The 13,694-nt window shown below is 34.5% G+C and overlaps 1 protein-coding gene across 1 annotated transcript in view; it reads left to right on the top strand.

Annotated features, from left to right (window-relative positions):
• Positions 1–13,694, top strand: part of IQCM (IQ motif containing M) — a 324,469-nt gene that overhangs the window by 30,663 nt on the left and 280,112 nt on the right. Inside the window, exon 3 of the mRNA XM_057726958.1 lies at positions 12,565–12,655. Within this exon, the coding sequence (XP_057582941.1) occupies positions 12,565–12,655 (91 nt within the window). The remainder of the gene's footprint in view (positions 1–12,564; positions 12,656–13,694) is intronic.

The raw sequence follows: 13,694 nt of genomic DNA, 5'->3' as shown, positions 1-13,694 counted from the left end.
GTGCTTTACAAATGTAAGCAAATCCATTCTGGGAAGAGGAGGTGAAGTGAAAGTCCCTAAGTCTGTTACTCTCTGGAATGTAGGTAAATGGCTCTGGAGGAGGTGCCTCTAAATCTCTCCTGGGTCTTTAACTTCCGTGGCTTGTTTGCTATTTGAGCATCCTTTAACCCAGGTGCCAGAATTTGTTGCTCAGAAAACCCTGACGGTGCAGAAATGTGAAAATATTCATGGAGGATGATTTCTTGATCGCTGTTTTAATTTTGTGTAAGGGAAAGAGCAAGGGATAAACTGACTATGGATATACACTAGTATTTTTCCATCAGGTTGATTTGTGAGAGTTACTGAATTATAGCCACATCTTTGGATTTTTGTTGTTGTTTTCTAGTTTTTTGTTTGTTGGAGAGGGTGGCCCAAGAAGATCAATATAAACACATTTCTTTTGGTCAATTTTGTCAAGCCTTTGGCTGTGATATTTACTTGGTAGAGATTCAACTATTTCACTGAGGTGTAACTGGTATTATTTTCCTTTTGGAGGAATAGTGCATGCTACCTAATTTGCCAAAGGCTTGATGAGTACTGTTGTACTTTATGACTGGATAAGAGAGAAATGAATGCTTGATGGAGAAGTTTTAGGCATGGCAGTATTTATTTAGCATAATATAACTTTGTGTTTTGTTTTCAATATGCTGTGCTATTACTACAAGTTTACATACTTGATATAATATTTTGGTAGCACTTTATCTTATGGCACTTATATGTCTGCTTCATCTCCTGTATAGACACTAATCAATGTCATGTTCTTATAATTCCCGTCATTATAACCATTCCCATCACTAATTTTATTGAGTACTTATTATGCACCAGGTGTTGTGCTAAGTACTTTGCCTGTATCATTCACCCAGTCTTTATAGAAATCTATTATCATCATACAATTTTTACAAATGAAGAAGCTGAACTCAGAGACATAATGTAACTTGCTGCTGGTCATACTGAGTATAAAGTTCAAATTTATACACCCTAGAGTCTATTACTTTCTTAACCACTTTGTTGTATTATCCCTCATAAATAATACAATATACCCACCTGGAGGATGAGATTCCGATTCTGAAATACATCAGTTAATTTAATAATTTGTACCAATAGATATTTAATTGATTATACTTGAGTAAATTGTCTTAAAGCTTATTGGAGCTGTATAATTTTTGTCCTCCTTTTCATTAGTATTATATTTTTATATTCCTGAAAATAGTTATCTATTGATTGTTTTTAAAAATTTTTAAAAATGTTTTAAAAAACATTTCACACTATTGTTTTATATATTGAGATCTCATAGTGGAGTTAAGTTGTGGTGACAAAATACATATTAATTTCCAGTATTCTGCTGACATCATAGGGAACTGTAACTGCATATTTTCTTGCGGTTAATTCAACTCTGCTCTTGGTTCCTGGCTGACTTCTGTTTGTTCATTTAGCATTTATTGAGTACCTAATACATGCTAGGTTAGGCACTGAGGTACTTGTTCAACAGTGAATGAATGGGTACCATTACTGTGGGATTAATAGGATTTAAACTTTTGGAAAGTAGTGGTGATGTGTTCCCCTTTTCTTATAACCTCCATGGTCTCTTACACATGGCAGAAGGAGGTAGTCAATAACAATTTATTAGTTGAAAGTTATTTTTTTAAATAAATTTATTTATTTTTTATTGGCTGTGTTGGGTCTTTGTTGCTGCACACGGTCTCTCTCTAGTTGCGGCGAGCAGGGGCTACTCTTCATTGTGGTGCGCAGGCTCCTCATTGCAGTGGCTTCTCTTGTTGCAGAGCACGGGCTCTAGGTGCGTGGGCTTCACTAGTTGTGGCACACGGGCTCAATAGTTGTGGCTCACGGACTCTAGAGCGCAGGCTCAATAGTTGTGGTGCACTGGCTTTATTGCTCCGCAGCATGTGGATCTTCCCAGACCAGGGATCAAACCTGTGTCCTCTGCCTTGGGGGGTGGATTCTTAACCACTGTGCTACCAGGAAGTCCCGTAAGGTATTGTATTGGACAATAATAACTACATGAGGGTGGAATAGAAAAATATAAGTGAAATCTGAAGTATTCAGACAACCTGGCTAGCACAAATGTCTTTACTCCCCTTTCTGACATGAAATCCGAAATTCATTAATCTATACCTAGTAAACACATTATTTACTTCATTTATTCAATTAATATTTATTGGGCTGCTGATTTATAATGCTATTCATCAGTTAGAAAGGGAATAAAAATGTTCCTTTCTTAAATAGCTCATAACATACCAGGGGAAAAATTCATTCATTCATTCATTCATTCAGTATTTATTAAGCATCTATTATATACCAATCACTCTTCTTGACACTGATGATATAGTTGTGAAAATGGAGCTTATATTCTGCTGGGAGAAAATAGGCAAAAAGCAAGCAAACAGACAAGATAATCACAAAATGCAAAGATCATAATGAAGAAAACAGTGATATGATGTGCTGGGGACATACTTTAAATGTCATGAAGATGTCTCCGAGGAACTTATATTTGGCCTCAGATCTGAAGGAAAGGAGGACCAGTGATGAGCTGGTAAACTGGCTCTCTGGGAAAAAAAAAGCCTGCCATAACACATCCTAACTTTCATGATGTAAATATTTCTGCTGTGGGTGATTTCAGGCTACTAAGGCCTTAAAATCTAGATTGCAGAACTGTAAAAAATTTAACAATTGGCTCTTTAAAGCTTGTCCAAGTCAGATGCCGCACATTGCTGGCAGCAATAGGAAGAGAAATCCAGGCAGTGAGAAAGCCCTGAGAAGGGGCAGCAACTGACTTTTCAAAGTCCTAAAAGGAAACCATTGTGGCTATAGTGTAATGGCAGAGAAAATAAGGGTAGTGATGTGAAACCACGTGAGAGAGATGGGTAAGAATCAGATGATATGTGGCCTGGGGGGTAATGGCAGGGAACTGATTTTTTTTTTTAATTTTTTTTTAATTTTTTAATTTTTTTCATTTATTTTTATTTTTTTATTTTTGGGGGGGTACAAGGGAACTGATTTTTAAGAGTGGTGGAAAATCACTGAATGTTTTTAAGGCAAATGTTATGATCAGATTTTTATTTTGATATGTTGACCTATGTGTGTAGACTGGAGTGAATAGAGGCTTGAGGGAAAATAGGAGGCTAATTAGAAAGCTATTTTTCAGTCTACGCAAAAGATAATGTTGGCTTAGGTTGAGTTACTGTTCAAGATACATCCATTCTCTTCCTTGTCCACCGTCAATTGGAGTATGCTTCCCTGCCCTACTGACTTTGAGACTGGCCATGTGCTTGCTTTGCCCGATAGCGGGTGAGAAGATATAACACAGGCAATCGTTTTAAATGTTTTAGTGGTTTAACTTGTCTCTCTTACTCCTCGGTCTGCTGTGAGAAGTCCATGCCCCAGGTAGCTGCCCCGCTCTGGCGTGGCCCATCTAAGCCACCTGCCTCACAGCCTGAGGCAGAGCTGCTCTGGCGAAGTCAAAGAACTGTGAGCAAGAATCATCTAAACTTGTAATCCACTGAGTTTTGGTTTGGTTTGGTATGCAGCATTATTGTTGTGGTGTTAGTGATGTTGGAGGGAAATTGACAAATCTGATATATATTTTAGTGATAGGTAATGAGTTTCTGGTTTGAGTGGATGGCTGCGTGGCGATGTCATTTACTGGCACAAGAAAGACAAGAAAGAACAGTGTTTGGAAGAGAAAATCAAGATTTCTATCAAATATATTATATTTGAAATACTTATTAACATGCAATTTCACATGTAAGACAATTGTATATATGAGTCTGAAATTTTGAGGACAGGTATGGCCTGGAGGATAAAGTTTTAGAGTTACTGGTGTATGGACAGATTTACCTGAGGAACTGTATGAAATCTCCTAAGGAACAAGTGACGTTAACACAAATGAAATATTTGTTTATGATAGAAGCCCATGGCACTGCATTTTTTAGAAGTTTGATAGAAGAGGGAGAGTCAGCAAAGGAGACTGAAAATGAGCAGCCAGGTGTTCATAGGATGAAGACCATGTGTTGTCATGTAATCCCTACTCAGAGCCACACTGTCACTGTGTGCTGCTGATTTGTCCAGTGTGTGTGCTAAATACCATGGAAGTCGTAGCATCCTTGATCAGAATGGCGATTGTGCAATCGGGATTGCCAGCGGACTGAAGAGTAAATGGAGTGAGGGAGTGCACACCATCTGTGTAGACAACCAGTTTAAACATTTTGCTATAAAGCAAAGGGAAATTGAACAGTAGTGAGAGTTTTTGTTTGTTTTGAAGTGTTAGCTATGATGGTGACTGCATTAAGTGGTAATCAAAGTAAAACCTTTTATTTGACCTTGGTCAGTTCTTTTACCCACCCCACTTGCTATTTATTTCAAATATTTGCCACCCTCCTGGAGACCCTTATTAAACTTCTATCCTCTTCTCTCAGTAAATGAACTCACTTCCTATTTCACGGAGAAAATAAAGGTCTTGATAGTGAACTTGCTGGAAATTTAATAGCCACTTAAAACCTTATCTACCTTCTTCTTTTAGAAGAAAATGCCTGTTTTCTCCAGATCATGGCTAAATTCTATCCCATCCCTTCTCTTCTCTGCCAGGAACCTACCTCATCTATTACATACTATTTACTTTCTTCTATATCTCCACCTTCTCCTTTCCTATAATATATAAGCATCTTAAAGTCTCAACCATTCTAAAAATATAATGACACCAAAACATCTTTTCTCCAACTTATGTCCCTGTGGTGAACATTTTCTCTCTCCTATTCAAACCACGTCTTGAAAAGAGAGTCTACATTTATTGTCTCCCATAACTTTATTCTTTCAAAGCAGTGAAAGCTTTTTTCTACTTCCATCTTTCCATTCAATAGTCCATCAATAACCTCCCAATTCCAAAAGTTAAAGGATGTATTTTATTCCTGTCTTAAATTTATGAGATAATGGAAATAAATTTTTTCATAGCACTGCAATTGGGATTACTCAACTATTTGTGTAACAATTTAATTATTTTTATTTCCAAGAATATAGCCTTCATAATCCCCAGGTTATTTTTGCATCCCTGGTGCCAGGCAGACTGCTTGTCACATTATAGGAATTTGGTAAATATTTATTGAATGAATGATTGAATAAGTCATTGATGGATAAAAGTACAATCCCTGTCCTCAAGAGACCATGAAAAAGTTCACAATTTAGTGAGGAATTGGCATTCTATATAACACACATGTGCTGTAAGTTCCAACAGTAGATGATCATATGACATCCACCCAGCCCACACACTAGAATGTGAAATGTCAGTAAATTGCAATCTGTCATTCTTAACTAATGAATCTGTCTATAAATTTATAACAAGTTTTAAATTTTATTGTAATTACTTCATATTAAATTGAATAGAATTTAAATAGTAGGTCTTAAAAAGAAAAGTGAGAGAATTATTTTATAATCACTCAGTATAAGTCTAAAATCTCATTTTTTGAATGAAAAGGATCTGGATTTACCCTTGTGAAGCACTTTTATAGTATCATTAAGTCTTTGTATAGAAGAGACCTTAGCACTCTTCCAGCCCAATTATTTTCATGCTATAAAATCCCCTATATAATGTTCTATTGAAAGTTCCTATCCAATCTTAGCAGGAGACACCTGTGATGCGGGATACATCTCTTTTATGGAAACCATTTTCTGGATTATTAAAACTCTAAATTCTAGGAAGCTAGTTCCTAGTAACTTACATTAGTCCAGTTTAACTGTTTAAGATTGGCTGCTTTTAGCCACCTGGATTAGATCTCCTGCTTTGTTTATTTTTGTTTTGTTTGTTTTTGTTTTGTGGAAGGGAAGAAACTTTAGAAATGTCAGGGGATAAATGGGAATCAGTTAAAGGAGGAATGTATATAGTATCTCGTATTTGAAAAAAATGGGAAGAAATTAATCCATGTCCCTGGCAAACATAAAGTTGTAATATTAAAAACTTTATGTAACTGAATAAGAGGTGTTAAATATTTTATTTATTAATTATTTATTTTATTTATTTATTTAATAGTTATTGCATATAACTATTAGCAAGCCTTGGCAAGGGAAATCATCACAGAGTTTACAGACTAATAAGGGGGATGTAGGCCAAGTACACAATGAATGTTGCAAATTGTTTCAGTGTTAAGATAGACCAGATAGTGTCCCCTGAGTTGAGTCTTGAAATGTGATGACTAGCAAAATGAGTATTCCTTCATTCACCACATTTTCGTACAGCATCTGAGAATCTAAAACAGGCAAAAACAAAAACAAAAAACAAAAACACACAAGCAGAAGGACAAATCTAAAGAGGTATAAAGGGGAGAGCCCAGTAGTAGCAAAGAAACCTGTCTCAGCCTTGGCTCTGAGAAAAGAGAAAAAAAGAAGTTTCCTCTTAAAATTAATAACCACAAACAAGCTTACTTGGTATTGAAACTGGAATCCATATTACCAGTATCTCAAAAATCCTTAAGTGAGAAATTAGTTTAATGTTAGCATGAGTTCAAAATTCCTTCAACTGCCTGGAGGAAAAGCAAGTTATTTCTTGAGGAATGGATCTTAATCTCAGGTTGCAAATATCAATAATGCCCATTCCTATGGAATATGAGTTTACCATTAAAAAAATTACAAAATACATGAAGAAATGAGTCACTATGAGTGAGAAATATAGCCTTTTAGTTCTTCAAGAATGAAATTAGACTTACAAAGACCATAGATATTAGAACTGTCTGATATAGACTAGAAAATAAGTATAATATGTTTAAAAATTAAAAGTATAAAAGTATGAATGAGCTAGAGGCTATAAAAATGTTCAGGAAGGCCTGATAAAGAACTAAAGGAACTTCTAGAAATAAATATACAAAATTTAAATATGAAATATTCAATAACCAATCAAAAAATTAGCAGAAGATCTAAATAGACATTTCTCCAAAGAAGACACACAGGATGCCCTACACTGCTAATTACTGGAGAAATTAAAATAAAAACTACAATGAGGTATTACCTTACACTGGTCAGAATGGCCATCATCAAAAAGTCTACAAACAAATGCTGGAGAGGGTGGGGAGAAAAAGGAACCCTCTTACACTGTTGGTGGGAATGTATTTAAATTGGTGCAGCCACTATGGCGAACAGTATGGAGGTTCCTTAAAAAACTAAAAACAGAGTTACTGTATGATCCAGAGAACCCATTCTGGGGCATATATCCAGAGAAAACTATAATTCGAAAAGATACATGCACCCCAATGTTTATAACAGCACTATTCACAATAGCCAAGACATACAAGGCACCTAAGTGTCCATGGACAGATTGATGGATAAAGAAGATGTAGTATATATATATATACAATGGAATATTACTCAGCTATAAAAGAAAAATATAATGCCTTTTGCAGCCACATGGATGGACCTAGAGATTATCATACTAAGTGAAGTAAGTTAGACAAATATTATATGTTATTGCTTATATGTGGAATCCAAAACAATGATACAAGTGGACATATTTACAAAACAGAAATAGACTCACAGAAATAGAAAACAAACTCATGGTTACTGAAAGGGAAGTGGGGGAATAACTTAGGAGTTTGGAATAAACATATATACACTACTATATATGAAATGAATAAGCAACAAGGACCTACTGTATAGCACAGTGAACTGTACTCAATATCTTGTAATTATCTATCTATATCATCTATCTATCATCTCTATCTATCTATCTATCTATCTATCTATCTATCTATCTATCTATATCTACCTATCTATCATCTATATCTGAATCACTGTGCTGTATACCTGAAATTAATACGACATTATAAATCAACTATATTTCAATAAAAATTTAAAAATACAGATTTAATAGAGCTGAAGATAGAATTAGTAAAGTAGAAAGGGTATATTGAGAAATTTACAAAAGAAAGCACAAAGAGAGGGAAAATATGAAAGTTAAGAGCTTGGGAGAGTATATTGAGAACTTTTAATTAAATCTAACCAGAATTTTCCAATTAGGAAACACTAGAGAATGGAGAGAAAGGTAATTTTAGAAGAGATAATGACCACTGCTTCTTGGAGACCTGATTTGGGGTCTGGGACAGAAAAAGGACAAAGTGAGCCTAGAACTCTTACCATGGCAAAAAAGAAGGAATGGTCAATGACTAATGGAGATATGACAAAATGGTACAGGAACTGACTGGACAATTTTGGCATTATGAGCATCAAAAAGAATAATGATGGAAGTTCATTATAACACACTGAATGAAAAAAGATTATGTCTCAAAAGGAGGAAAAAGGCAAAGAGGAAAATCCTTTCCTTTTAATGCCAGTTTTTAAACTTAGAAGGCATGATAGAGTTACAAAAAATATCATTTCACAATTACCAGTGTAATGACCTACTTAAGCAAGAGCTATTATTGATGCTGGAAATTTATTTTATGAAAGGTGGTTGGGGAGCAGCAAAAGTATCAGCCAGAAATTATTTATTCATAGCAAAGGGAGAAATGTACCTTTACAATGGAAATATTTGGCAGTTATCACTTTAATCAAATGATCAAATAGAGCAACACCTTTTTATGAGCTGTAATAAGAAAGACATCATATCACATATGTACTATTCCTGTCAAAAATATTTAATTTCGGTCTAGTTATAAAGGAACAATGAAAAGAGTCCAGATTGCCTTCAAGAATATCTATGTCAAAAAAGATGAAAACGGCTAGAAGGTCAGTATTGTCCAGTTGAAAGACAATGCAAGCCACAAATGTATTTTAAAATATTCCAGCGGCCATATTAAAAAAGGTATGAGAAATAGAGAAAATCAATCTTAATGATATGTCTTATTTAATTTAATATATGAAAATATTATTTAAACATTTAATTAAAATAAAATCATTTAGACATATTTTTGTAGTAAATTCTAGAAATTCAAAATGTACTTTATACTTATAGCATGTCTTAATTCAGATAATAAAATTTAAGCACTCAGTAGTCATATGCTGGTGGTTACCATGTTGGACATGGCATTTCTAGATTAAAATAGATCTAAGATATATATATACATGATCTTTGATTAGATGATGGATTGGAAAAACCAAACATCTAGATAGAAAGGATGTTTTTTGGGACAACTAGGGGAATTTGTATACAGATACATCCAGTTAGTGTTAGGGTTAGTGTTCAGCTTAAGGTTACAGTCTTATTGTATCAGTGTTAACTTCTTGGGTGGGTATTGGGAATGTATAGGAGATGAGCTTGTTTTTAGGAGTTATGTGATGAAGTATTTGGGGATAAAATGTCGTATTGTTTGCAACTTACTTTCAAATTGTCCAATGAAAAATAATGTGCACACACATATTTATATAACTGTGTGCATACACATATATCAATAAGGCTACAAAGTATTTGATTTAAACAACTAAATTAAGAAGCTTAATTTATCAGATGAGTAAAGAACAACGAGAGGATATACATTTTCAGATAAATATGGAACATTATGAAAACTGACTATATATTGGTCTATTGAGTAGGAGTCAATAAATTTCAAAGAATTTAGAATTGTACAAATCATGTTCTCTGATTACAGTGAAATTAAACGTTAAAATAATAACATTGATAATTTAAAATCCCATTATTTGGGAATTGAAGATTATTTATGGAAAGTATGGAGGATAGATTGGAGGGTGTCATGGTTGGAGGCAGGAATCCAAGTGAGGAAGCTATTAGCTTTCCAGAGAAGAGTTGGTAAAGGTCTTGTTGAGGCAGTATGAGTGGAAGAGGTGGAAGAGATTTGATGACTGATTGTGCTAGGGGGCTGAGGGAGAGTGAGTAGTAGAGGTGACTTTTGGGTTTTGGATGGATGGTGGTGTCATTAACTGTGAGAGGGACATGTTGATTGGGATGTCTCTGGGACATGCATCTAGAGATAGTTGGTTATTCAAATTTGGCACTTGAGAGTGGTCTAAGCAAAATATAGAGATTTTCTGAGGCATCCACATTTACATGATGAATATAGCCACAGGAGTGGACCAGATCATTCAAGTAAAGGGTTAGAAGGCAGTCAAGGAAAGAGCTGTGGGGCATACACAACAGCTAGAGGTGGTCAAAGCAGAATGAGCCCATGAAGGACACAAGCAAAATACTCAGAAGTGAAGGAAATTGAATGGTGAACTCTGAGAAAAACATAGTGAATAGCATTAAGGACTAGAGTCCTTTGGTTGAAAGTTCTAATGCCTTATGTTTTATTTGTTTGATTTCATTACAAAAACCCCAAATGTTCATCACTTTATCTGCATTTTCTTTTCCAAGTCTCCCTGTCTGTCTGCTACTAATTATTTTAACCAGAAATGACTTATAATGTATGTTCCAGAACTGAAATTCAAGAGTTGATGTAATTGTTTTAGAGACTATATTTTACATAAAGGAAATGGTTGTGAACTCAGAGATGTTATAACTTGCCCAAAGAAATACAGTGTCTTGTTCCCCATCTAAAGTTTTATCTTAACTAATTAGAAGTAATGTACAATTTTCATATGCTTTAATTGCCTTTCTAGAAATCTTCTTTAACTCTATACTACTTTTTGGGAGGGGTATAACTCCACTTATCTTCTGTTTGGGATGCAGTACTAACATGCTTTAGTTAAATGGTACTGTAGAGGGCTTTCAGTTTAGCATTTAAATGGAGTATGCCCAAAGTTTTTAATAAATTTTTTCTCCAAATGGGCATATTTGTTGCTTTATTAATTACTGCAGTAGCACAAGCTTAGTTCCTTTATCATCACTGTAAAATGCACTCTAGATCTCTGGGTTGCACGTCTCGTGAACTTTCCCCACATCCTTTTACTCTTTCACTTTTCTTAAGTGATTTTCACGTTAGTCATTGCTGTCCATTGAGAGTGGCATTGTTTTATTAATCATTATATCCTTTATCTCCCCTCTCTAGGAGTTAGCATAGCAATTTTCACTAAGTGGATATTCCTTAAATAAGTAAAATTTAAAAATATACATATTGGGTATGGTAATGGTTAAGAACGCAGGCTATAGGGACTGCCTGCCTGGGTTTGACTATCGCCTCTACCTCTTGCTAGCTGTATAACCTTAGGAAAGTTAATCTCTATTTCTCTGCTTGAGTTTACTCATCTGTAAAATTGGAATAATAGTAGTATGTAATTTATGGGGTGGCTGTAAGAATGAAACCTAGTAATCCATATATAGCAATTAGCCTGCTTGGTGTAAGACAAATATTTTTAAATGTTTCTATTTTTAAGACAAGCATAAGTTCTTTTCCTACTTCTTTACCTTAGTAAGATATTTCTCAACTTACCATGTATCTTTATATAAAGTGTGTCTTTTGAGCTCTATAGTCACCCTCCCAAGTGAACATGGCAGAAATTATCCTTTTCCAATAATTAGGCACCTGAGACCTCATGAGCTCTGCCCGGGGCGGTAGAGCAGAGTGAAGAGTAAACTTACAGTCAGAGGGATGTGGGTTTGAGCTCTGGTTCTGCACCTTTTAACTTAGGTCTTGGGTAAACTGCTTTCCTGACAATAATCGCAATACTTCACCAAAAATCAAAAAACCAGTTTTGAGGTTTAAGTGTGAGTTAATTCACGGGAAATGCTAACCAATACCCCTGATATATTATAAATAGTCAATAAATATTAGCATTCTGTTTTCCATTTCTCCAAATTTTTTATGTTCTTTGTTATACATTTTAAACCTAGATTACATAATGCTATTGACTGTGCTCTTTTATTTGTTAACACTGACATACCAACTAGTTTGTAAATATTTCTAAAACAGAGGGTTTAATCTTATATGTTTTCTGTATCTTTAATATCTTTTTAACGTACCTGAACTGGTAGCTAGAAGGTTTTTAATAGATGTATGACTTAATATTTTGTTGCAGTGTCTCAAACTATGTTAGTCCCATTATCTGTACAAAGTAGAAACTAATAGGTTATTAAAAAATATTTATGTAAGTTTCTTTTTAGACTCTAAGAACTAGATTTTTTTTTGCAGCAGAACCTTTGCCTTTTGTGGACTTAACAGTCTGTCTATCAAATGCAGGAGATTTCTAGGGCACTCAGTGCTCCTATTTACATTAACTAATGGTTGCTAAATTATTTAAAAATATCAGGCTTTCCTATACAAACTAAGCCTTATGAAGATAAGGATGGTAATAATGCTGATATGTATACATGAGGCTGTTTGTATTCATTGGTATGTGCTGTATTCTTGCAGACATTTCTCTGGGAGCTATCTCCTTTCTGATATATGCAGTTCATTTACTCTGTACTTTCAGTCCTAAATTGTAGTAATTGCAAAACATCTGAGGAGCATGGGGTGAAAAAAAAAACACTCAAATGTGTTTTTAGAGTATCTTTGTGTTAGTAATTTTTTGGAAAATATTGTACCTGTTATTAAAAAATCTGTGATTTGCAATTTAATTCAAAGAATGCGCTTAGAACTTGAAAACTAATAGTATACAATTAAAGCTTTTCTTTTCTTTTTTTCTTTCCATTTCCAGAACAAGTTAAACTGGGTAAAATAGTGACTAATATTGAATCAGTGAGTAAAAAAATGGAAAAAGAGAAGCAACAGCACCATGTGAAAGCCAGGTAACGTGTAATTGGCTAAGAAATCATACACTTTTCTTCTACTTGGCCAATATTTCTTGACCAATTGTCATGGTTTCTCAAGTCTGTTAACACCCCATGCATGAGGCTAATTTGTCCTTCTGCTTGAGTACCTCGAAGCATATCAATTATCAAAATTTTAGTTTTCAGTTCAATTAACTTTTGAACTGGAGGATGTCTGAATAGTTATGCAAACCATCTGGGTTTTACAGTACATAAGCTCAAATCCAATTTGTGGCTTTCTTGAGAAAAATGCCATATTTTATGATAATATTACATAAGCTTGGAATTTTAATAATTCATCTGCAGCAATTATGGAGCAGAGTGTTATAATTTTTCATTTTTAATATAATAATTTAAAGTTAGTCTTTTTCTAACAGAAGGTGAGGCTGATCCTACAGAGCATTGTTGGAAGGCGGGGATTTTGAGCATTGCTTCTGCCTTCCAAAGGTGTCTGGAGTTGGGTCAGTTACTTTCCTGAATTATTGCACTAAATAACAGCATCATCTCTGGGGGAACATTACAATTGTGTACATAATTTTTTGGCCCTAAAGCTACAGATAGAACCTCTAAAGGCCCTTTAGCACATTTTGTAGGAACATTTATACTTGTAGAATGTAAATACTGCTCTGTTAAAATGTAGTTTTCAGTGGCTTGTTTTACATTAATTCATTATGTAACATGGTCAGAAATTTGGGGTAACTGGCACAGCTATAATAATAGAAATTTGAGAAAATGTTGCTATGGCTGTAACGAATGTCCTGGATCTTCCAACACTTATCCTGCAAATTGTGCTTAACACTACAAGTTTTATACTCACAAGTAACCACTTGACCTAAGTGTCACACGATACTAGAATTTGAAAGAGTGGAATATATGTACAGCTTTAATACTGAGGGTTTGGTTTTATCCATGGTAAGAGAAGATATTAATTAGGAAGGAAAAGAAATGATTATGTTGGAAATTTACCAGTTAAAAAAAATGTTCTTTTGCTTTTACTTAAGTTAACCCAAGACCCAGG

Source organism: Hippopotamus amphibius, chromosome 3 (assembly GCF_030028045.1).
Source record: "Hippopotamus amphibius kiboko isolate mHipAmp2 chromosome 3, mHipAmp2.hap2, whole genome shotgun sequence".
In the NCBI taxonomy this organism is placed as follows: domain Eukaryota; kingdom Metazoa; phylum Chordata; class Mammalia; order Artiodactyla; family Hippopotamidae; genus Hippopotamus; species Hippopotamus amphibius.
The sequence above is the reverse complement of the archived record's forward strand: the minus strand, read 5'-3'. Positions and strand labels throughout refer to the sequence as shown.